This window comes from Candoia aspera, chromosome 7 (assembly GCF_035149785.1).
Source record: "Candoia aspera isolate rCanAsp1 chromosome 7, rCanAsp1.hap2, whole genome shotgun sequence".
In the NCBI taxonomy this organism is placed as follows: Eukaryota; Metazoa; Chordata; class Lepidosauria; order Squamata; family Boidae; genus Candoia; species Candoia aspera.
This window is the reverse complement of record NC_086159.1, coordinates 51,083,731-51,107,366: the sequence shown is the minus strand read 5'-3', so window position 1 is coordinate 51,107,366 and position 23,636 is coordinate 51,083,731. Positions and strand designations below refer to the sequence as shown.

General features: G+C 37.1%; 1 protein-coding gene across 1 annotated transcript in view; it reads left to right on the top strand.

Moving 5' to 3' along the window:
- The window catches only part of TMEM117 (transmembrane protein 117), a 237,953-nt gene that overhangs the window by 131,359 nt on the left and 82,958 nt on the right, over positions 1 to 23,636 (top strand). The window contains exon 5 of the mRNA XM_063309394.1: positions 11,618 to 11,715. Coding sequence (XP_063165464.1) covers positions 11,618 to 11,715 — 98 coding nt within the window. The remainder of the gene's footprint in view (positions 1 to 11,617; positions 11,716 to 23,636) is intronic.

Here is a 23,636-nt window from a genome sequence, read left to right as displayed (position 1 = left end):
TGAAATTAGGGCATATCTGTTCATGTTATTCTCCCTCTCCCATTTCCCACGACTAAATTTGAATTATGTAAAACCTCACAAAATTGGTTCATTCTATTGTCCACTTTGGCAGGGCAGTTTGGGGTTTTTGCACTTTTCAAAAGGTTTGTCAAACCAGACAGTAGTGCTGGATGGTGTAAGAAAACCACTTTTCTTCTTCAAGGGTTCCTTCAGTAGCTATATGACACACAACATGCTCCCTACAAATAGACCAAGCAAGCTGAAAAAGTACATTTTTAAAAAGTGAGCGCAATCTGTCCAGGTGCTCTGCAGACTATGCAAGAAGAGCACTGACTGCTAAGTTTCACTTGTCGCTATGATTCATTCTCCTAATCATTGCAGTAGAAGAGGTTCAGGTTGATTGGACTTATTCCTGGATCTGATCTAGTCACCAACCAAAGGGATGTAAGTAGGCAACTTAGCAATTCTTTTCTTTCTTCTCTTCTCCATTGTAGTGTAGACAATGCTTTTAACAGTGATACTAGAAATTTCAGCCACATGAAATGTGGAAGGTTTGTTGGGCAAATTTGGTTACCAGATGTCCATTAGACACAGCTGCCTCTTGGTGGTATGGGCAGGGAGAGATCAGCTGAGGGGTGTGTTGCATTTATGTTTCTTTCTAGAGAGGCCTGATCTGACCAATGTGATTCATGTGCTGGTGACTTATTGCTGTGCCCTCTAATTGGGGATGAACATGAAACAAATGTATAAATTACAGTAAGTCCAAAATGAGGTCTGCTGGGTACATCTCAGTGGGAGTACATTATCGCTACACTAACTAATTTGAGATGGCTACTAATAGATTTCTAAATCAAACTCAAAGTGTTTGTTATTATATAAACAGCTTGGGCCATGCATACCAAGTAGAATAGTATCCTCCATAGCTAGTAGCCAGGGAAATGTGTCCTTCACACAAAGGCCTATTGCAGGTGCTGCACAAGAAAGAAGCTTGCCTTGAACGTACTAGACTTATGGCCTTTTTCAGCAGTAGCCCCAGAATTATGGAATTCTACCCCCCTGTCCAAATAGTTCTGTCTGTTGTGTGGGATTTTGACAAATTTAATCTAAAAATGTATTTTTATATCTTTGTGCAGGACAAAGGTTTTACTTTCTGGTCTGATCTTGTTTTCATTGAGTTCCCATGTTTTATTATCCTTGTAGATTGTAACTTGACTATTGGATTATTGTGTTATATTGTTACAGCATTATATAGTTTAAGATATTGACTGTCACTCTGGGGAGATGTTATTATGTTGAACAAATTCCTCTGGAGCAAAGAGCTAAAAACTGTTTCCACAGAAGTGTGAATGTGTGTTTGTGTGTATGTGTACACACACACACACACATATATAAACACACACATGTGTATGTGTATTCATTCTTAGTTTCCACAATTACACCTTTCGAATGCTTCAGTAAGGGAGTAGGAGACAATTCATGAAGAAACTAAATTGTTAGCTAGCGAAATCTCTTTGATTTTCTTCCATGAACAAATTCTGCAAACAAAATTAATGAAGTCTCTAGATTAATGGGCTGAATTGTACACAATTACTCTTAAAGTACACAAAAAGAAGAAAAACCTGTTAATGATGAAAACTAGGGAAGAAAACAGCCAAGAGCTGAAGTGCATTAGAAAAGTTAACTCGAAAGCCTTTGCATTAGAGATTAATGCCAACACACTGAAAAATTTGTGTGGATGATCTCATGTTATTCTTCCCGGAAATAGACCTCAAAGGTTGTACAAAAACACTACTTAAATAGGCCTATAGAGCTACCAAATTCAATTACTGGTTCAGTAAGTACATTTTTTTCCTACATCGGTGGAAGCCAAAGCAAATTGCTAGCAAAAGAAGGCATTTTGTTTTTGTCCAAATATGATTGCATTGGGTATATTGTGACAAAGTCAAGTATCTTCTTTGATGTATTAGTGTCCTTGATAGCACAAGAAAATTTTATTCATTTAATGCAAAAGATAATTGGGTTTTTTTCTTTATTGAATGCATCTCTTTAATTACTATCTCCACTTAAGCCAATTTAGCTACAAGTGATCTGACATTGATGTGATGATAGGATTTAAAATAAATGCTTAAGCTATGAGATAAAAAAGATTGGTGCTTGAGTTTCCTGCCTTTTTCTGGTTCCAGATAATATCTTCTCCTTGAAAGCCATTCTTTGAAAGCACACAGTTGAAATAATTAATCATTCAGTCCCAGATTGTCCTTCTAGCATGTATAATAAGTAATTTCCAGAAAGTGCCTTGGAGACAAGACTTTGAAAATTGAATAAAATTCAACCAGCAATAAACTCATTTCTTGGAAATGCTTATTAATTCAGTATATTCCTGGAACTAGGACACAACGGGCCATTGATTTAGAGCTACAATCAGATTTATCAGTTTTACCTAAAAACATTTTTGGGGGCCATTCTACACATTTTCTCCAACCAGCCAGATATCTTAGCTGCATAATGATTCCAAAATTTAGAAGGGCCTTATCTTTGGCTAGATTTAATGTCCTTCCAACAGCTGTTATTGAAGGGAGATATCGAAATATCCCTTTCAATCAAAGACTGTGCCCATGTGGCAGAGGAGTAATTGAAACGATGGAACATGTCATTTTATACTGTGCCCTCTATGCAGATGGTTGTCAGAAATTATTATCTCAATTTTTTACTAAACATCCAGGTCATTCAGATTCTTTTTATCTCAAGCTGTTTCTATCAGACCAATCTGATTTTATTTCATTGACCATAGCTAAATATTGCTCTATAATTTGTACAGCACACCGCAATATCTCTTCAAACTTTTCCTAGAATTTTTTTTAGAATTTTAAGTGTTTTCTCTTTTATTCTAATTAGATGTGAATTTTCTGGTTTAATTGCTGGCCTGTGACTGAATAAAAATTGATTTGATTTGATAACAAGTTAGAATAGTTTTATATTCTCATCATGTTTTACAAATTTTAGTATTGCTTATTTATTTATTTTTCAAACTTCTATTACCACATATCTCCCCCAAAAAGGGGGACTCCAGGCGGTTTACAGTAAAATCAACAATTAAAACCATAAAAAATATAAATTACAGTATAAACAAACCAATAAATAAGAGTAAAATAGATACAAAATCCAAGGGGCAAAGATCTTATTTGTTGGGGAGGGATCTATGGTGCTATCCACCTCAAGAAGAACTGTTGCCCCTCCCACCCCAGGCGAGGCGGCAGAACCAGGTCTTCAAGTTCTTCTAGAAGGCCTTGAGTGAAGGGGCCTGCCTCACCTCTGGGGGCAGAATGTTCCAGAGGGTGGGTGCCACTGCAGAGAAGGCCCGCCAAGTGGAATTCCGTTACCGGTAGGGTCCACAGTGTGCCCTCTCTGCATGACCAGGTGGGATGGGTCTATGTTATGGGGATGAGACGGTAACCTGGCCCCATGCTTATGTCCTTTTATAGTTATTTGCCCTAGTTATTTATAGTATTTAGATTATTCATGGTAAAATTAATTGTAATTTTATAGGATTCTTTTGTTTTTTAATACTTGCACTCTGTAATTTTACCTTAATAATTTCATCTTTACCTTATTTTATGCTATCAATATGACTTTTTCTATTTTAGCATAATTGTCATGCTACTAGTTGTATGCTGGTCTATGACCGAAATAAAATTGATTGATTGATTGATTGCTTATTAATTCAGTATATTCCTGGAACTAGGACACAGCCCACCATCTCCTACTATTTTTCAGTCTGTGATTAAATCAGTCAGTCTTGCTAAAGGATCATCTTAAAAAGTGAAATATTTCAAGGTTTCACCTTCAGTGCAAAGTCATGGTTTTGTTTGCTGATGTAGATTAACATGGGCTTTACTGCACAACCATATCATTTTCATATCATTGTAATTTCATATAATCAAAGGCCAGATTGATTATATTATTTCAAATATTATTTCTTTGATGATCCAGAAATGAAATGCCTTTGTGTAGTTGTAGGAATAGGAATAGGCGTAGGTGCAGTTTTATTTCAGGCATACAAAAGTTCCACCTTAGAAGCATCCTGAAGAATTCTTCTGTTTTGAAAAATGGATCCATCAGCCTTTCATTATGTCTGGGCATGGAAGTTAAGCAGGTTAGGCACAGTTAGTACTTTGCTGGTCCACAGTCATCAGAGTACCTGAAAGAAGGCAATGGCAAATCACTTCCATATTGATAGCAGGAAAACTACACAAATGTGTCTGAATTTGGGAATCAAATTCAGGAATCAAAATTGCCTTTATTCTTTATAGGCCCAGCAGGTAGCTGAACACATTTAGACTTTTTAAATGAAACCATTAACCTCCCTGAGAAACAGATTGAACTCTTGAATTAAAAAATCAAAAGTAATTCTCAGCCTAAACTTGACTTTTCGCTTGCTTAAAATACAGGTTCATTACAGAAACAAAACAAGTATTATGAGGTGGTTGCCATATAGAGTATATTTGTCTCTGCTAATCATAAATATAGCAAGATTTCTGAGATCAAATCATTCTATTCACATAGAAGAAATGAAAGTGGATATGAATGATCAGCAGTTCAAGCCTGAGCTTTTTCTGTCCTATCACTGTTGCACAATAATGTCTATTTTCTGCATAAACAACCAGTCTTCTGGGAAAAAACTGTTAATTTTTTTGAAATCTTGGAATCCTCTTTTATATTGCTTTCATCCACAACACTAAGAAAAATCACCTTGGTTAAACATTCATCATACGTCATCTTGGTTAAACATTATTAATTTTTTGAAATATTTCCTATAAAAGACATTCTATTCTGCTCTCTTACTTGAATGGTTTTAGGATTTCACAAGCCCTGGGGTCTGTCCTTCCAGTGAGGCGACATCCCAAGTTTCTTATGTATATTCTATTTAATATAATAGCATTTAATGTGTTTAACTCTCCAAATAGTTAATTATTACAGTATTAAGAATTTTCAATTATTCTTTTAAAATACTTAGTATTGCTTTGCAGGAATCTAGTTAGCACTTTCTTAACACTTTTTTTTCCTTGCAGTTCTGTAAAATCCATCACAGAGAGTTTGCCATTGGATATAAATGTCTCATCTTGCCCAGTCTGTTCCAAGTACAACTTTATTGTACAATTCTAATCAGTGCACTGTTCTATGAAGTAGGTTATCATAGATAGCACATAGGTTGTATGGAGGATAAAGTTATCAAAGGCTATAGGAATGGAGACAGCTTGTCACTGAATGCCAGTCATTAGGAAACAGTGGGAGAGAAACATGGCCCTAATAACTACTTGTGAGAGTCCCATAAGCATGTAATCGATTAAGGTGAGAAACAATGCTAGGCAGGTTTTGGTCTATTCTAACAGGATTCTTCTGATACTTTTTTAGTGGGACAGCAAGAAATAGATATGTATTATTCTCCAAATCAAATCTTCCATACAGAAGCACTCGTAATATTGGATAATGATTCTAATTACACTGGATAGAGATGTGCATGTATATCTTTTGGTCAACTCAAGGCAGCAAACATACTTAATCAGCTGTGCTTAGAGCTTTTCTAAGCTCAATTCAGAGTGTTGGTGGACACATTTAATGCTTGAAATATTTTAGGAACAACCCATTTGAAGACAACTTACATATTTATGAATCTATCCAAGCCTTAAGATCAGCTATGAAGCTATTCATGTGTTTGCCAATAAGATCTTTTGAGTTGTGATGGGACCTTTTGAGTAGTGATCCTATTTTACTAGAATAGAATATGTATTAATCCCTCTGTTACTGTTTATACAAAATTCAAATATCTGTATATTCCAGACAGTTTTCAAATACACGACTAGGTATCAATCTTTATTTTTATTATGTATTATTGTTTAAAACATTAAACTCCAATTTTTATTCTAAAAGGTTCCCACAGTGGCCTACAAATATAGCAATGAAGCAATCTCTGCTTTAATTTTATAATCTGAATAGATCTAACATGCAAGAAGGAAGGATGGAGAGATTAAAAGAAAAAAGCTCAACTAACTGTGACTGATTTTATAAACCCAGAATAACACTGCCTGTTATTAAATGGTTTATGTTGCTGAATTAGTTAATTCAGGAAATACGATATCTGCTATATTATGAAAATATTATCAGAACAGCATCAAGAGAAATCCTTATTCAGCACTCATCACTGCATTCCAAGGAAGTGAGAACTGATCATCTTTCCTGATGTTACCCATATACCATGTGTTATTCTTCCCACCTTTAATGCCCATGAGAATTAAGCAGAAAGAATAAATCCACACCCTGTTCTCTTATAAACCAGTTTGGGAAAAATAAAACGTTACTTCTAATTTTTTAGATTCATATTTAAGAGGCCCATCTATTAACCTGCCTCCAAGTTATGGTTATTAAAGGGTGGAAAAGAAAAATCAGTATCAGCCAAGCTTACTTGACTAGTTTCCATAGGTTAAGAATAAACTAGTTCAGAGTTAATTAACAGTATATAGTCAAGTATTATGGGTCATAATAGAGAATTTACTTAAAGTTCAAAATAATAAAATGAAAGTTTTTGTAATAACGACAGATCAAACTTGCAAATAAATGTTGTCTATTTGCTCTATGATTATAGCCATCCCTATTTATATTGATGGCATGTTCAAACTTCTCTGGTATGGATATATTAATACTTTTGTAGCATGTGATATATTAGTAAGTTTGAAACATAATTAGTATCTTATTTATTCATTTGGGATGCCACCTGACTCCAACCAACTCTGGGTGGCTCACAACAGTAGAGTAACAACAAAAATAATAAAAACAACAAAACACAAAAAATAGCCAGAACAAGTACAGAAGTAAGTACAAAAAATGAGACGGCAATCCAAACAGCAAGCAAACATAAAACATTACAAACAGGGATTTCACCCACCCTACCCCAAGATCTGGGTAAATAGCCTGGTTTTCGTAATGTTGTCAGGGTGGGAGTATAGTATGAATCTCAGGAAGACCTCATTCCAGTGGGCAGGATTATATAAGATATATATTATCTTATGTTATATGGATGCATTTCCATTTAGGCAGTTTAAATCCCAATTCAACATAGGCTGAATCTTGCACAATTTACACTTTGTAATTTAATTTTAAAAAACAATAAAATAGTAAGATTCACAGTGGGAATAACACTGCCATATTGAGTGAAATTAATTTCAAAAAGGAATGAGACTAAGTTAATGGAGATGGGCAACTCATGCAGATTAGATAATAAATATTGGATGATTAAAACATGGCACTAATCTTGAGCATGTATATATGGTGGCTTTTCCCAGCTCTCTGAAGGGTTTTATGAACATAGAATTAAAGACCCTCTCTTATATGGGTCAGACTTTTGGCCTTTCTTAGACTGTCTTGCTATCACTTTTCTGAATTTCAGAGATGCATCACTTAGGGAGGTGAAGGACTAAAATATAAAGAAATGCTTTATCCCTGAGTTACAAAATACTCAAAGGTACATATGCTTTGCACTGTTGAGTTTAATTACTTGATTTCTGCTTCCACAAAGCCTGCAAAATTCAGGAAGCATTAGACCCTTTTTTCAACTTGCACTACGCTTTGTTTTGTTTTATTTCATTGGGGTGTGATGCCTGCAAGGTGTTGTGATGGCATAATCAGAGGTGGCAGGACAAAGCTTTTGGTTACAACCCCAAGGATGTAGTTTAGGAATCTTATTTTTAACATTGCATTGGTGAATGCTGAGCTCATAAACAAGTGGCTGAGGAGCCACATGTAGTTTGCAGCTTTGGGTTGTTCCCCTGTGTTAGATCTCCCCTGTGTTAGAAGGACGTGGCTACATGGAAAGGTCAGGCAGCATACTTCCTGACCAGATTGTCTATGTTGAGCTTTACTTTGCAAAGGGAGTTCTCTGCTGTGCCTGATCAGGTTCAATTGAGTTTTTAATATCCTATAGAAACAACCAACATAAGAATGGTAGCAGCTATTTGAAAACAAAGGAGTGTTCTTGAAACCTGCATTCAAACATCTAAAAGGGAAAAAAAGATTCCTGTTTATAGTGAAAGAATAATTAATGCTATGAAGGATTGTTTTGTATATACTGAAAGTATAATTCAGAAAGGTCATTTCTGTATAACTCGTCTTTAATTCAGGAACTTTTACTTCCAGGTGGATGCTTAAATAATCCACAATATCCAATTACCAATTTCTTTCTTTCCCATTTATTATATTTATACCTTGACTTTTGACTAAGATATGCTTTCAAAGCCCCTCATAATGATATGCTGCAAAAATATGCTCTGTTGAAGACCCAAGTATTTACACAGTCTGTTTTGGATGCTACAATTGAAGTATAATCCAAAGACTTTCTAATCTTCTGTAGACTCTTTTGGTCCCAGGAAATCAATCGTATACACCAGGTACATGCCTTTCCTTTCACAGAACTGGTAAGAAGACAGACGGTCCCAAGAATCTGTGGACTATCTATTTCTCTCATTTGCATCCTAATAATTAAAGCACAAGAGTAAGCAAGATGCAAAGCTCAGTAATGTAAAGCTTGTGTCTTGGGTATGGTTGTTTAATTAGTCAAGAGGTCCTAGTTTATAATTCCTGCATCCCTTCTTTGAGACACAGCTTCCTCTTTTTGCTATGAGGAAAGAGAATATGAGATTAAAAAAAGAACCCATCAAGAATGTGCTGTCCATAGTGCTGATACTGTGATCTGCAGAGGGAAATACTGAGACCATGAGAAAGTGAGAGTCTAAGTACATAAGGCATAATTGCCTGCTTTAAATCACATCACTGGGTTTTTAGGAAGATAGCTCTATATAAAGATCTAGATATTGCATAATTGTGATATATATCAGCCCTGGGAACCATTTTTTATTAGGTCTGAGCACACAGGGAGGTGAAATGAAACTCTTCATCAGTGTAGTCATTAAAAGAAAATCGCCCAACATGCTACAGCTAAGATTAGTTCTGTTTCCAGTGGCACTTTACGGAGGTGGAGGGGAGTTGTTTTGTGTTGTGGAAGATATTTGATGATTATGTTGTATACCTGATTGGTAGTAGGAGGTTAAGAGACTTAGACTCTACTTAGAATTTTAATTATTAGAATAGAATTAATCTATTGTATTAATTGCAGTCATTCCGTGTTATAATACTTGCTCATTCTACAAGGTGTTGGAAACTATTTCTATGTATGTGATACAGTTTCAAGGATTAGGAACTCAGTTGATGGATACTTCAAAGGGACCACAGAATAGGAAACTGAAGAAGATCCTCTGTAAGTTCTTTTTCATCTCTATGGAAATATAAAAAAAATAAGGAAACGATAAAATGAAGCATCTTTCTTTCAATAAACTCAGTTTTGCTCTCACTGATTCTATTCTTCTGTATCTCTGTTGACTGGGAGTTGCTATATTCAGTGACATATTTAGCCAAAGGTTCTGCTTGTGGAAGATATTTGGGGAGACTGGGATTTGGTTAATGTGAGCCTCCCTGTCCTTGATCTCCTGGCAGCTTTGGATAACCTCGACTGTGGTGTACTTTTTGACAGATTCTGTGGCACTGGAGTAGGGGCCTCTATGTTGCTGTAGTTTCCCTTTTTCCTGAGAGTGTGGTTCCAGTTGGAGAGGGGTGAAGGGAGAAGTGATCTAATTGGTGACCTCTACTTTGTAAGGTCTCTCAGGAGTCTCTCTTTTGCCCACTATTTTTAATATCTACAGTATGTGAAACTGCTGGGGGAGGTCATCTGTTCCCATGGGTTCTGGTATCATCAGTATGCTGATGATAGCCAGATATACATCTTGGCCACAGGCCAAGCAAGCAGTGGTGTAGAAGTGCTGAGCCAGTGCATGGATCTTGTCAGAGTCTGGGTGCGGAAGAACAGACTTTGAGTGAATCCAAAGACAGTGGCTTTGGCTTTCTGGCCCTAACAATTCTAACTTTGAACTGGGTTGTACTCTCCCACTCAGAGGTGGTTCACAATTTCGGGATCCTGTTAACTCACAACTCCTGTTTGATCAGCATGTGGCAGCTGTTGCCAGGAGGGCTTTCGTATAGTTATATCTTGTATTCCTCTTTTGACCATTTCTCAATTATGAGGCCCTGCTTACAGTCTGTTGTGACTTAGTCACCCCCTGCATGGGGCTGTGGAAAAATACAGCTGGTACAAAATTGGGCAGCTGGGCACTGATGGATATATACTTGGGTATCCGTATTAGTTGCCAGTTGGCTTCTAGGTCGGATTCAAGGTGCTGGTGGTTACCTTGAAAGCCCTATGTGGTTCCAGGTCAGGTTATCTCTGCCTGTCCAATAAGTCTGAATGGGGACAACTCCTTGTAGGTCCTTTCTATAAGAGATGGTTGTGTGACCAGACCTTGGAAGCAAGCTTTTGGGTCTCTGCCCTTGTATTTTGGAATTTCCTTCCCATAAAGATCCCATCTGCTCCTTCCCTCCTGGGTTTCAGGGGAGCAGTTAAGGTCCAGTTGTCCATCTAGTGCAGGAGGAGGGCATAAATCTGGCAGATTCATGCCTTTGTATATTTACTGTTTATTATTTTGATGTCTATTTATATTATGGTTGGGCTTATTTATTAATTATGAGAAAGTTGCTTTTTATTGCATGCTACTCTTAACTGTTAGCTGCACAGAGCCTCTGTGAATGGCAGCATACAAATAAATAAATATAAATGGTTTGTGCAACCTGTAGTCCTTTCTGAAGTGATGCTGCATTCAGAATTGCACTGCTACAGTGTGTGATGACATGTTTCAACTTCCTTTTAGGAGTTTCTCATCTTTTTTGTGGAATTCTTTTCTACACATTCCAATATAGGTAGTCCTCACTTAACAACCACAATTGGGACTTGAATTTCGGTAGCTAAGCGAAGTGGTCATTAAGTGAATCCTACCCGATTTTATGACCTTTTTGCAGTGGTTGTTAGGTGAAGCATAATTGGCATTAAGCGAACAACATGGTCATTAAGTGAATCATGCAGTTGCCCATTGATTTTGCTTTCCAGAAGCTGGCCAGAAAGGTCAAAAATGGTGATCACATGACCATGAGATGCTACAATGGTCATAAATGCAAACCAGTTGCCAAGTGCCCAAATTGTGATCATGTGACTGCAGGGACACTGCGACGGTTGTAAGTGTAAGGACCGGTTGTAACTCGATTTTTTCCAGCACTGTTTAAATCTGAACCATCACTAAATGAATAGTTGTTAAACAAGGACTACATAAAGGCAATTTTACCTTCCTCATTTAGAGTTACAGCCAATGGTGGTTGGGGGAGCAGGAGAGAGAAAGAGATGGGATGCCATTTTTGTTAGTGGGCCATATGTAGGCCTGTTACTAAAAATAATTGTGGCATTGTGTCTTTTGTCTGTGGGCTTCCCTGCATGGCATATTTTACCACATAGAGCAAGAATAAGCATATGACTTTCCTATACACAGATATACAGTATATGAGGATATTTTGCACATGCAAAATTAGTTTAGGACAATTCTCATGTTTCTCTATGACCCTCAAGCATAATGCAATTTTTTTTCTACCTAAAGTGAACTACATAGTTTTTTTCTCTTTCTCTTCACTTCAGGTCACTGATATGATGCTTCAGGACAAGCCTTACCCTGACTGGGGAAAATCTGCCAGGGCTTTCTGGAAAAGGGGGAACATTAGGATCATTTTATTCTGGTAGGAAAACCACAATTCTCATTAAGAATATTAATCTGCGTACTCTAAATATCTTGAAAGCCACTATGAAGGGCTTGTTGCCTAATAAATTATTTTACAACTGAACCTTGTCCCTTAAAACAAAATGCCAAATTGTATTGTCCGTCCATAAAAAAATGATAAAGGATGTTAAACATAATTGGACCAAAGAACTTCACTGAATTTGGAACTAATAGCTGGCATAACACTATGGTTCCCCCAGATATTGCTGCAGCCAAAGTTATAGCAACCAGGAAAGCTATCTTTAGTAACAGTTGCTATAACATGCTGAGTAGCCATATTCCTCGCAAGGTGATGTTGGAGGGGATCTTATTTAGTAACTGATTCCACAAGGCGGAAAGCATGGCAGAGAATGCTTACCTCCAGGACCCCTCCAATGGCACCTTGCAGGGAGTAGGGCCACTCAACATGCAACCTTTGCCAGCACGTTTTATGTGGGCATATTCTACTTGGAATAAATGATCTTGCAGGTACCCATGCCCTAAGCCACGTGGGAAGTATTGCCAGCATCTTGAGTTGCACCTGCAAACAAACTGACAACCAATGCAGCTGCTGTAGTTCTATGGTCGCATTGGGATAGGCCTGTTAGTACCCAGGCATTTTGTCCCTGGTGAAGTTTAGGGTGATATTGAAGGGTAGTCCCACGTAGAGCCAATTACAGTAGTCCATTCAAGAGCTGACAAGGGTTCGAGAACTGATCATAACTGTTGCACCAACCAGAACTGGTCAAAGGCTTTCATGGCCACAGCTTCCATTTGCTGTTCCAGCAGAAGCTATGAGTGGTTGAGCAGGACAATCTAAACTGTGTTTGCTCGAAAGAAAGGTCCACTGAATAGTTCAACACACTTAGTTTGTAGTGAATCACTAACAGCCAGCAGAGTCTGCATTTTCTTACATACTCCTCTGTCAAAAAGCTTGAGAGGTGGTTGCAGATCTGTATGCAGGGAGACTACCCACACACCTTCCCCTTTCTGCTAGAGAGAAAAAAATAGCAAAGAATGTTAGGAAGGAAGGCTTAGAAGACAAATTACAGCTCTTTCCATCTCTCCTGCAGTCTCCAAATTAACTGACTGAAATCCGCAGGTATTTGGAGGGGAAGCCCATGTTGGCAGAATGCTGGGAAAGCCTTTAGCCCAGGAGAGATCAGAAAAGTCACACACACCAGGCATATCTATAAAAATAATTTATTTACAAAAAAGCAAAACATATTTAAAGGACTTAGCTCTCCTGGCTTGCTACATATCGGCAGAGAGAAAAAGAAGAGGAAGTAAGAAACAAGTCCGGGCAGGTTTCCTCCCCCCAGGCAATTTGCATGAAGCACGTGCGAGGAGACAATCAAATACAACCTCTTCACCAGGCCAAAATGATTAGGTACAATAGCAGTCTTAATCGTTAGTAAGAAAACCTCAACACTCCCCTTTTTACACTATAGATTAAGATGCAAACCAATCTTCTGTGTTTTTCCAAACCTTGGTTGTTATAATTCCAAGACTTTTTAATGTGAAATGGCTTTCCATGCAGGCTTCAAAATCAAGACTTTGTTTTTCTGTTGATGTGAACAGCAGCAAATCATCAACATAAATGCACAGATACATACAGCCTTGTTTGTCCTTCTTCATATATACACAGGGATCTGCTTTTCCTTTTTCAAAACCAAAACTCTGCAGTTTTTCATCTAATTTTTGGTTCCAGGATCTAGCAGCTTGTTTTAACCCATAGATTGACTTCTGCAGTTCACAGACAAGATTCTCCCCTTTTTCATAGCCAGGGGGTTGCTGCATGTATAATCTGTGGTCTAAATCACCACAGAGAAATGCAGTTTGAATGTCATAGTGGTTAACTGACATTCCCTTGAGTGCAGCAACTTTTAACAGTAATCTAACTGATTCACCTTTAGTAACTGGTGCAAAAGTCTTATCAAAGTCTAAATCTTTCCTTTGAGTGAACCCTTTTGCAACCAACCTTGCTTTATATTTTTGGATTTTGCCATCAGCATCCCTTTTTAGTTTGAAAACCCACCTACAACCCAGACAGCGTTCATTGGGAGGTAGATTTACCAGTTTCCATGTTTTATTTTCTTTCAAGAATGCTAATTCCTGTTGCATGGCAGAATGCCAATTTTGTGCAATCTCAGGTGGTAAAGCATTCACTTGTTCTAAAGACTCAGGTTCTGTGAATATGTGAAAAGCCTTTACTGTTTCAGCCTGAAAACGTGATGGAGGAACACCTTTATTACTCCTCTGAGATCTGCAAGGTAATACAGGGCTTAAATTTTGACTCCTATCACTTTCCTGAGAAGCATCTGTCTCATCAGACAGATCTTCAGTTTGCTTTTCTGGTTTAATGTCCTCATCAGGCAAAAGATCACCATCAGCAAGTCCTTGCTGTTCTCTTGTGGTGGTCAGATCAACTGGAGAGCTAGAGTTTAATCTCCCCCAGTTTTGTTCAGCAAAAGAAGCGCTTTTGCTAATTATTAATTTCTCTCCCATTATGAACCTGTAGCTCCTCTGGCTTTGTTCATAGCCAACACAGATGGCTTTCTTTGTTGTGGGGCCTCCTTTCCTTCTCTGCTGTTTTGGAATGTGAACCCATGCAGTGCTACCAAACACTCTAAGATGGTTTACCTTTGGTTTCACACCATAAAACAAATGGAATGGAGTGTCCTGAATCACAGAGTTATACAATCTGTTTTGTACATAACAAGCAGTTGATAAGGCCTCTGCCCAATAATTAAAACATAATTGTGAATCTTTTAGCATGCATTTCATCGCATTTTGCAAGGTTCTGCCCTTTCTTTCAGCAACACCATTTTGCTGAGGGGTGTAAGGGCTAGAAAGAATTTGTTCTATTCCCTTTTCCACTAGGAACCTTCTGAATTTGTGAGAAAGGTATTCTCCTCCTCTATCACATTGGAGTGCAGATACAGGCCTAGGGAATTTTCCATTTGCCCATGTCACAAAACTTTTAAATTTCTCAAATGCTTCATCTTTATGTTTTAAGATGTAGATAAATGTGTATCTTGAGAAATCATCAATGATGGTCATTGCATACCTTGCTTGTCCAAGACTTGGAGCAAAAGGACCAATAATGTCACAGTGTACAATTTCCAAAGGTTTAGTTGTAACTCTGTCACTGTGCTTACTCACAGGAGCTTTTAGTGTTTTGCATTCTTTGCAAACTACACAGTCTAAGTATTTGTCACAGGGTTTTATCTTTAGGTCAGCACACAGCTGTGGCATTTGTGCTATATACTTGAAATTAGCATGACCAAATCTCCTGTGCATCAGGTGTACACATTGGTCATGATATGGAGTGTTGCCAATTGCAGCCTTGCAGCTTGGCTTCCTTGCATTTTGCACAATGTACAAGGAGTCTTTTAACATACCAGTAGCACACAATTTCCCATTTTTTCGTATCTCACAACCATTTTTCTTAAATGTTATGATATACCCTGTTGCAGCCAATTGTGCCACAGATAAAAGGTTTGATTGTAGATTTGGCACATACAACACACCTTTTACAGTTTCTCCTAAGCAGGATAAATACAAGTCACCTTGTCCCATAATTTTGGTCACAGACCCATCAGCCAAAGATACACTTTGTCTTTCAGTTTTAGACAGTGACACAAAAGAGCTTTTACAATTACATAAATGACAACTGGCCCCAGAATCTAACACCCATACATCAGAATTACCCTTCCCAGCAACCTGTGCAATTTGGGTTGTCTGAAGAGCCTTCTTCTGTGTTGCCCTTGTGTTCTTCTTCTCTGTCTTTCTACTCTTGGATCTCATGGCACAGTCTCTTTGCAAATGTCCAGCTGAACCACAAGTGAAGCATCGCTGGCTGGCTAGCGCTGTGGCCTCAGCTTCCTTTTCCTTCTTTTCCCTCATTTTCTGGTATTGCAGCTTTCCAGAAGAGATGGAGGGGAATCTTTCCTCTCTCTTCTCCCATTCAGCGAGTAAGCGCTGTGTAACATACGATGGGGTGAGGTCTGCTTCAGGCATAGCCTCCAGGGTACAAATCAGCGTGTCCCACATTGCATTTAGTGAGGACAGGAGGATATAGGATTTTGTGAGAGGTGTAAATTCCATTCCTCTCTCCTGCAACTCAACAAACAGCTGCTGAATATAATGCAGGTGCTCAGGAAGGCTATCTCCTTCTGCAAGGTAGGCTCTGTACAGCTTTTTCGTCAGGGTAACTTTACTCCCTGCTGTTGCCTTTACATACAAGTCTCTCAAAGCGTCCCAAAGTTGCTTTGCAGACTGCATGCCTCGCACGTGGACTAGCTGATTGTCCTCAACTTCCAAGATAATGGTGGCTCTAGCCCGCTCATCCTGTCTCAGCCATTCAGCACTGGGATTTTGGGGGGTTTGCTCACCAATTGGCAGCCAAAGATTCTCTCTGCGAAGATACATTTCCATCTTCAGGGCCCAATTCAAATAGTTGGTCTCTGATAGGCGCTCCAGAGGCATTGCTGAGGGCTGGGAGGTAGCCATGGCTTCTTCCTTCTTTTGCAAGTCACCTCAGCTAGCTTCGTTGTCCTATAGACCGGCAGTTGCTGGAAAATCTCCAGGCAGCTCCAAAGAAAATCTTCACAGGTCTTTGCTACCTGCCTTTAAATTGTGCATGAGGTGTGGAGCTGATCTCTCTTTTCTCTCTGGGTTTTACTGGGCTTACTGGGTTGCTCACTGGGCACATAACCTGTTGGCAGAATGCTGGGAAAGCCTTTAGCCCAGGAGAGATCAGAAAAGTCACACACACCAGGCATATCTATAAAAATAATTTATTTATAGAAAGTAAAACAAAATTTAAAGGACTTAGCTCTCCTGGCTTGCTACATATCGGCAGAGAGAAAAAGAAGAGGAAGTAAGAAACAAGTCCAGGCAGGTTTCCTCCCCCCAGGCAATTTGCATGAAGCACGTGTGAGGAGACAATCAAATGCAACCTCTTCACCAGGCCAAAATGATTAGGTACAATAGCAGTCTTAATCGTTAGTAGGAAAACCTCAACAGCCCAGGATTAATCATGATTAATCCTTGTCTGTTTCAGGACAAAACAAATATCTTTGAAAGGATAGGTAAAATAATGTTCAGCTGGACGGTTGCTTAATACTAGTTTTTATTTTAACTTTGTCTGTTCAAAGTCTGATATTGTTTTCTTTGGTATTTATGTTCTCTGTACAACCTCAGCAATGTTTTTGCAGTGGGGAAGGCTTCTAAAAAGGAGGAAATCAGTATCATCTTGTAGGCTACTAGAGCTATATACTTTCCATTTTTCCATGGGAAATCCTTTTAAGTTGCTATTTGAACTCTGTATTTCTCCTTTGCCACTGAATGTTTGGTTGTGACTACCTAAAGCTAGAAAGGAATTTTTATATTCTCTTTTCTTTTTTAAAAAAATACATTTTGATTTTATTTATCTTTCATTAGATTGTTCTATTTCCCAAAAAGGCAGGGGAGGGGCCAACAGACTGATTTCCCTATCCATACTCCCGCAACAGCCTAAAGAGGTGGTGCTACAGGATTTGCTTCATATTTTTCTTCATTGCTTTCCATTCACTTCGTTAGAAAGTCGCACAGGGTGTGAGAGCACTGTCTCTTTCATATGCTGGGTTTAGGGGGAGGATGCCAAATGAGGCACTCTCTTGAGGATAAGTGTGCAGCAGTGGAATTAAGATATGTAGATGATTTTCTAAGCATCCACCTGAAGACTTCTCCGTTTTCAGTGAAAAAGAATGATCTTCGTGTCCAATTTACAAGAAAGCTACTACAATAAAAATGAGAAAGTCTCTGCCACAATTTATTGGAGGATAAACTGGTTCTTAACTGGAAAGAACCAATTGCTAAGATTCTTGTAACCCTATTTCTTTCATTTCAATAAATCTTGTTAAGGAAGACAGTGAGAATCTTCCCTGGCAGAATTACTTTCAGTTGAGTCAGCTGCCAAGAGTCTGACAGTCATGGAGATGAGAGCTATTAAACTTACTGATATAAATTTATTACATCTCCTAAGTTTTCCTAAGCTAATGTTGTGTTTCTCTCGTATACACACATACACGCACACACATACAGTACTGTGCAAAAGTCTTAGGCCACCATTAGGTTTGTTGTTTTAGCAATGGTATAATGACCATGTATAATTATTTCTCAGAGCCCAATCCTATGCATGTCTACTCAGAAGTAAGTCCCATTATACTCAATGGGTAGAGGTGTTTGTTTCCAGTGAGTAGGATAGGATTACACCTGCGTCCTGCTGAATACAATGGGCTTACTGCTGAGTAAGGTAAATAACAATGTTTGCAAACACTCTATCAATGGGGCTTACTCCCAGGTAAGTGTGGATAGGATTGCAGCCTCAGTCTCTCTAGGCTAAGATGTTCTGAAAATTGTGTTTGTTTAAATTTTCACTGAAGGCTGCAAACACTCATTCGTCCCTCTCTCTCCAACTCTTCTTCTCACATATTGTCGACAATTGGACCCAAAAATTTCACACTTGGATTCATCACTCCATAATACTCTTTTCCACTGATCCTCATTCCAATCTTTGAGAACTTTAACATATCTTGGCCTTTTCACCCTGTTCCCCTTCCACAAAAGTATACATATATTACTGATTGTTTAATGTTTTTGAATACTGCATACACATTTCCTAAATACTACATACAAATTTCCTGTATTTTCTGGTTGTATTCTAATGAAGAGACTGACTTTGAGGAATCTCAGAAAGCTTCACGGAAAGAACTAGAATATGAAGTATTCATGGTTTAAAACGTGACTCAAACTATGCAAAGTTGAGCTATCATAGAGAGTTGTTCTAGCATTAGGTGGGACCTTAAACGTTGGAAACTCCTTCACCTGAGCACAGGTAGCACTGATAAGTCCTGATGTCTAGTGCCAGGCTGTTCCTGCATAGACCTGCATATACCCAGGATCCCTCTCTGCTGCTGAGCACTCCTTCATCTCTTTGCTTGACTCTTCACACAGGTTAGAAGGGTTTCTATGGGCTGAATGAACAAGACTGCAGTTCAAAATACTAGGGGCAGGATCAGGAATGTTAGGGCTTGAAGCCATTTCTCTACTGTTGTTAGGTCCAGGACTGTGGGTGTGATTCTCAGAGCTTTCTTGGTTGTCCTCCTTGCTCTACCAAGATCATAAAGTTGTTGTTCTACTCTCCCTCCAATTCTCTTTCATATGTAAAAAAATATTTTCTAAGGTGATATTCAAGACTTTAATGTAGCTGTAATTGGGTGCAACTATATCCACTCATATTAGCTGATAGCACTTTGGGGGAGATGGAGAGTATAAACCAAACATAGAAATGTAGAAAATGACATTAAATCTTTGTTTCTTGACTGCTTACATTACATTAATGAAAGATAATTCTGGAATGGTGTTGGAGGGGACCAGAACACAAACATGTACTGGGACCAAAAACTGATGCTCTGATGCATAGATCAATATTTTTAAAAAAGGAATAAAATCTGAACAATCAGTATAATAGAATGTATAGTGCAATTTATACTGAATAACATAAAATAATGTATTGGATCATTCATATAGTCAAGTCTTATCAGCCTGCAAGAAAAATTGTAGCATTTTGTATGCATCCTATATGCAACTTTCCTAAATACCTGCATTTTTGGTATATAGCCTTCTCAAAAATATACAAAAGTTTCTGATTTTTAGCATTTTGTGGTGATACTATTCTTTGACCATCACAATCTTTTATTAATAGTGAAATTTATTATTGCATTTTTTTTTATTGCAAGCTGTCTTGGAAAGATTTATATCCACCCCAAAATCTGAAAATATTTCATATAAGCAAACAAACAACATTTGTATACAACTTTCCAACATTTTCAAACCAAGTAGAAGAGCACTTACAGAGTCCAAGAATAGTTTGTCTGTTCATGTCATAGTGGCTTCTGTTGTGGTAGATTGTAACATTTTGCTTGAAAATAAATGTGTGATGGATTTCTTTGATATCTCTAAATGGTAAAGAGTTCTTTTCCAATTTTCGGCTACCAGTGTATGTGCAGTAGGAGCATATTTTTTGCCATTTCACAAATTGTACAGTAATCTTTTCAAGTCTTCCTGAGAGGACTGTAGAATTGATTCACATTTGTTTTTCTGTAGCAGTTATTGTTTTGCTTTGTTTTGAGTTTGATTTCAAAATTTGTCAGTTTGTTTTTAACCTTCAAATAATCTGCAACAACACTGTGAACATCGCCAAATAAAAGTATGTTTTAGAAGTCCTTTTCTGTCCTTAAAAATCTTTTTAATGGGTCTTTTTGTTTTTTTTAATATAAAGGCAACATGTGACTTCATTTTTAGTGGGGGGCAATGAAATGAAATGTCTTCTGCAATGCTTTTCATTTGGTGGCTTTATTTATTGATTATATTTCAGGCATTAGTAACAGGATGCTTGGCTATTCTAGTCAACACAGCAAAAGGGGAAAGGAAAAACAAATACAGTTAAATATAGCAAGGTCATGTGGACTAATATATATTTTCATGAACTAGAATTTATTTTATGAGCTATATTTAGTGGTATCTTAAGTTAAGCATCATATGTCTGTGTGTGTGATTGTAAGTAGTAAAGTCCAAAATTCGTGCCCAAAGTAGACACTATGACAATCATGTTAGATCTTGAATGTAATGAGTGCAGTTGCACTCAGTTGCAATGAGTGTTAGCAATGCAGTGTGATGAGATCCTGGCACTAGTAAGCTGATTAACACATGAACAGTGAGGGTGTTCACAATTTTAGAATATGTGTGCTACTATAAGCTATGTTATTGTTATACTGTATGCAGTGAAACCTGTTTTATCAGTATTGTTCTAAATTATACTTCATTAGGATCCTAAGATGAATTACACAATGAATATTAAATTATAGGCTGAAATTAGAAATCTTATGCAGACCTATTTCTATATATGGCATATGGTACAGAGTACAACTATTTTTAAGATCGTGCTACATATTTTATAGTATTAGCTAGCTGTGCTGGAGATCATTTGTGTATAGTTAATTTGTCTAGCTAGCACACACATGCTCTTTCTCTTCTCTCTGTCTCTCTCATTTATATCCTACCGCAATTTGAGGACTATTGGCAGCTTCCAAGATTACATTTTTAAAAATATATAAATCATAAATCAATAACTCATCTCAAAAACAGTCACAAAATCAAAATAAAGGCAAAGAATAAAAATAATAAGAAAAATAATCAATATATAGTTAATGGGTTTACACATTGTGCTAAGCTATTATGTGATGTGCTTAGTTTTGTCTTAGTGTTTTGTAGGAATCCAGCCATTGGTAGTTTTAAATGTTTTTTGTGGTTATCCCAGAGTGATTTGTATTGTGGTGTGGTGTGGTGTGGTTTGGTTTGGTTTGTAAAATAGTACAAAGATATATAGTGACATATTATCATTACAAAATTTTCCATCTGATTTTGTAGAACTTATGATAGAATTCAGTCAGTCACTGGGCTGATATTTCATTTCTGTAACCATGGTGCATGTGCATCTGTTGTAAGTGCAGACTCTTGTCATCTATCTGAAAATTTAGGTGTTTCTTGAACAATTACAGAACATTAACAGTCCATCCCATTTATCAGCTGGTTTATTTATTTATTTATTTATTTATATTTTGAATTTCATCACCTCCCATCTCACTCAAAGAGCGATTCTGGGCAGTTTACAATAAAACTGGAATAAACAAAGATTAAAATACAATAAAAACAATATTCTTAAATAAAAATATAAAATCCAAGGTAGAGATGTTAAAAAATTCTTAATTTAAATTCATTTAATTCATGGGAGCCTCTTCAGGGTGCTAACCCTGTGTTTGCCCATTGTGTCAAAAATAACACATATTATTTAGAGACAATAGTTTATACAAGTGAACAGTGTAATGACAGAAGATGGGAATTTTATCTGCAGCAGAAATAATTTCCAGAATATCCTATTCAGTTCTAATATTTCATAAATTACTTTCTCTTATATTTCATTGTCCCTAAACTGAAAATCTGCTGTGGTAAGTGATATAAGAATGGATGTTAGGAACCCATAAAGGATATTGATTGAAATCCTGTAAGCTACATTCTTCGGCTTTAAGCACATTCTTTGTGCTCAACTATTTCATACAGACATTTATAAATATGTGTGTGTGTATTTAGCATAATGAAAAATAGATCACAAACGTGAATTTCCAGGTTCACCCTGGGATAGAGATTCTGAGACCTTTCATAACCTGTTGAATTCCAACTCTCTTCATCCCTATAAAGCATGGCCAAAATAATTACATGGCAGTATAGCATTTGGGAGGACACATGTGACCTTCCAAATGTGTATCTTTTATTAGCATTAAATAGTTCCAGAATGGGTTCACTTAGAACAAATATGCAAATCCCTTCTAAAAATGGACAAGCAAAAAAAAAAAGCTTTTACCATTTCTGGACACAAATAGCTATCACTTGACAAAGAAAATGCCTTTTTCCCCCAATCCAATTCATCCCTCTTAGTTTGAACAATTTAGTTGTGTAGAACCAATTAGGAATATGCTATAAAACACAAAACTGTGCAGCCAATATTCTAAATCCCCATGCCACATATTGCTATGTGTTTGAAGTTCTTGCTTTTAACCACTTTGGCAAATATAATTTAATTGAGTACGAGTTGAATCTTGTGGGTGAATATTCAAGGAAGAGAAAAATGTATTCAAAGGCATGAATCAATGCTACCTCAGTAGATTACATAATGCTTTATATTAAAACAAGGTGTTTTGCTTTTGTTAAGCTTGTCTTAAGCTTGCGATTTCTTATTTAAAAGCATACTTTTTTATATAGTATAATGGAGATTTGTCTTTAGATAATTGTTCCTTTCAAAATTAAATAACAAAATACAAATCCAGTTTTATAAGCTTAATTAAGCAGTGTCATAAGCATTCAGTGAAACCAAGACTGATAAGATCTCAGATTGATGATGGATGATTAGACATCATCCTTTGGGATTAGTCGGTTAAAAACAAGTGGATTTATTTAGGAATGCCCTTCTAAAATATAGTAGGTACTGTTGCTGTTATACACTATCCCTATTTACTTTTATTTTAAAAAAAAAAAGCTGCCCACACTCCTGGTAGAGAAGCTAGGATCACAGTGTGCTAAGCCAAAGGTGCAAAATGACCCAGAATCTTGGTACATCCATAGAAACCTCAAAAAGTAGTTACTGAATTATACTTTCTGATATGTCACAAAGAGAAAATAATTAAATGCTTGATTGGATAATAATAACTAACTATATTTAATTTTAATTACATGTTACTGGAAATCAAATGGAATTGAACTTAGTTTTTATTTGGCCCTACCCACTACTTTGAAAATTCTAGTCTATGGCATGCTACTTAAATGCCAAATGAGGCATAAAAGAACTTGTGTGTCTCCACACTAAGCCATGATACATTTAAATAAATTATTGACTTGTTTTACAAATTGCAATGACTGAATTTGCAGAATAATCTAAACGAATGGAATTAAATGTTTTGAATATAAGAAATTGCCCTATACTGCATTAGACTATTGCTCTGTCAAGCCCGAAATTGCTTTTTTTAACTAACAAAAACTTCCTCGGCTCTGGAGTTGAAGGTTTGCCACACTTGCTAAAGATAGGCTTTGCTTGGATCTCTTAGCAGTTGCAGCACCTAGCCAATTTTGTTGATCTCAGGAAAGCTAAGCAGAGCTGGCTCTTAATAATATTTGGATAGGAGATCATCAGGAAATCCCAGAGTTTTATGATAGAGTGGGAAATCACAAAAAGTTTTTGAAGAACACGAGGTATTTTATTTTTGTTTTTGTTTTTTCTCTGTCCTGAAGGAGAATCAGTGA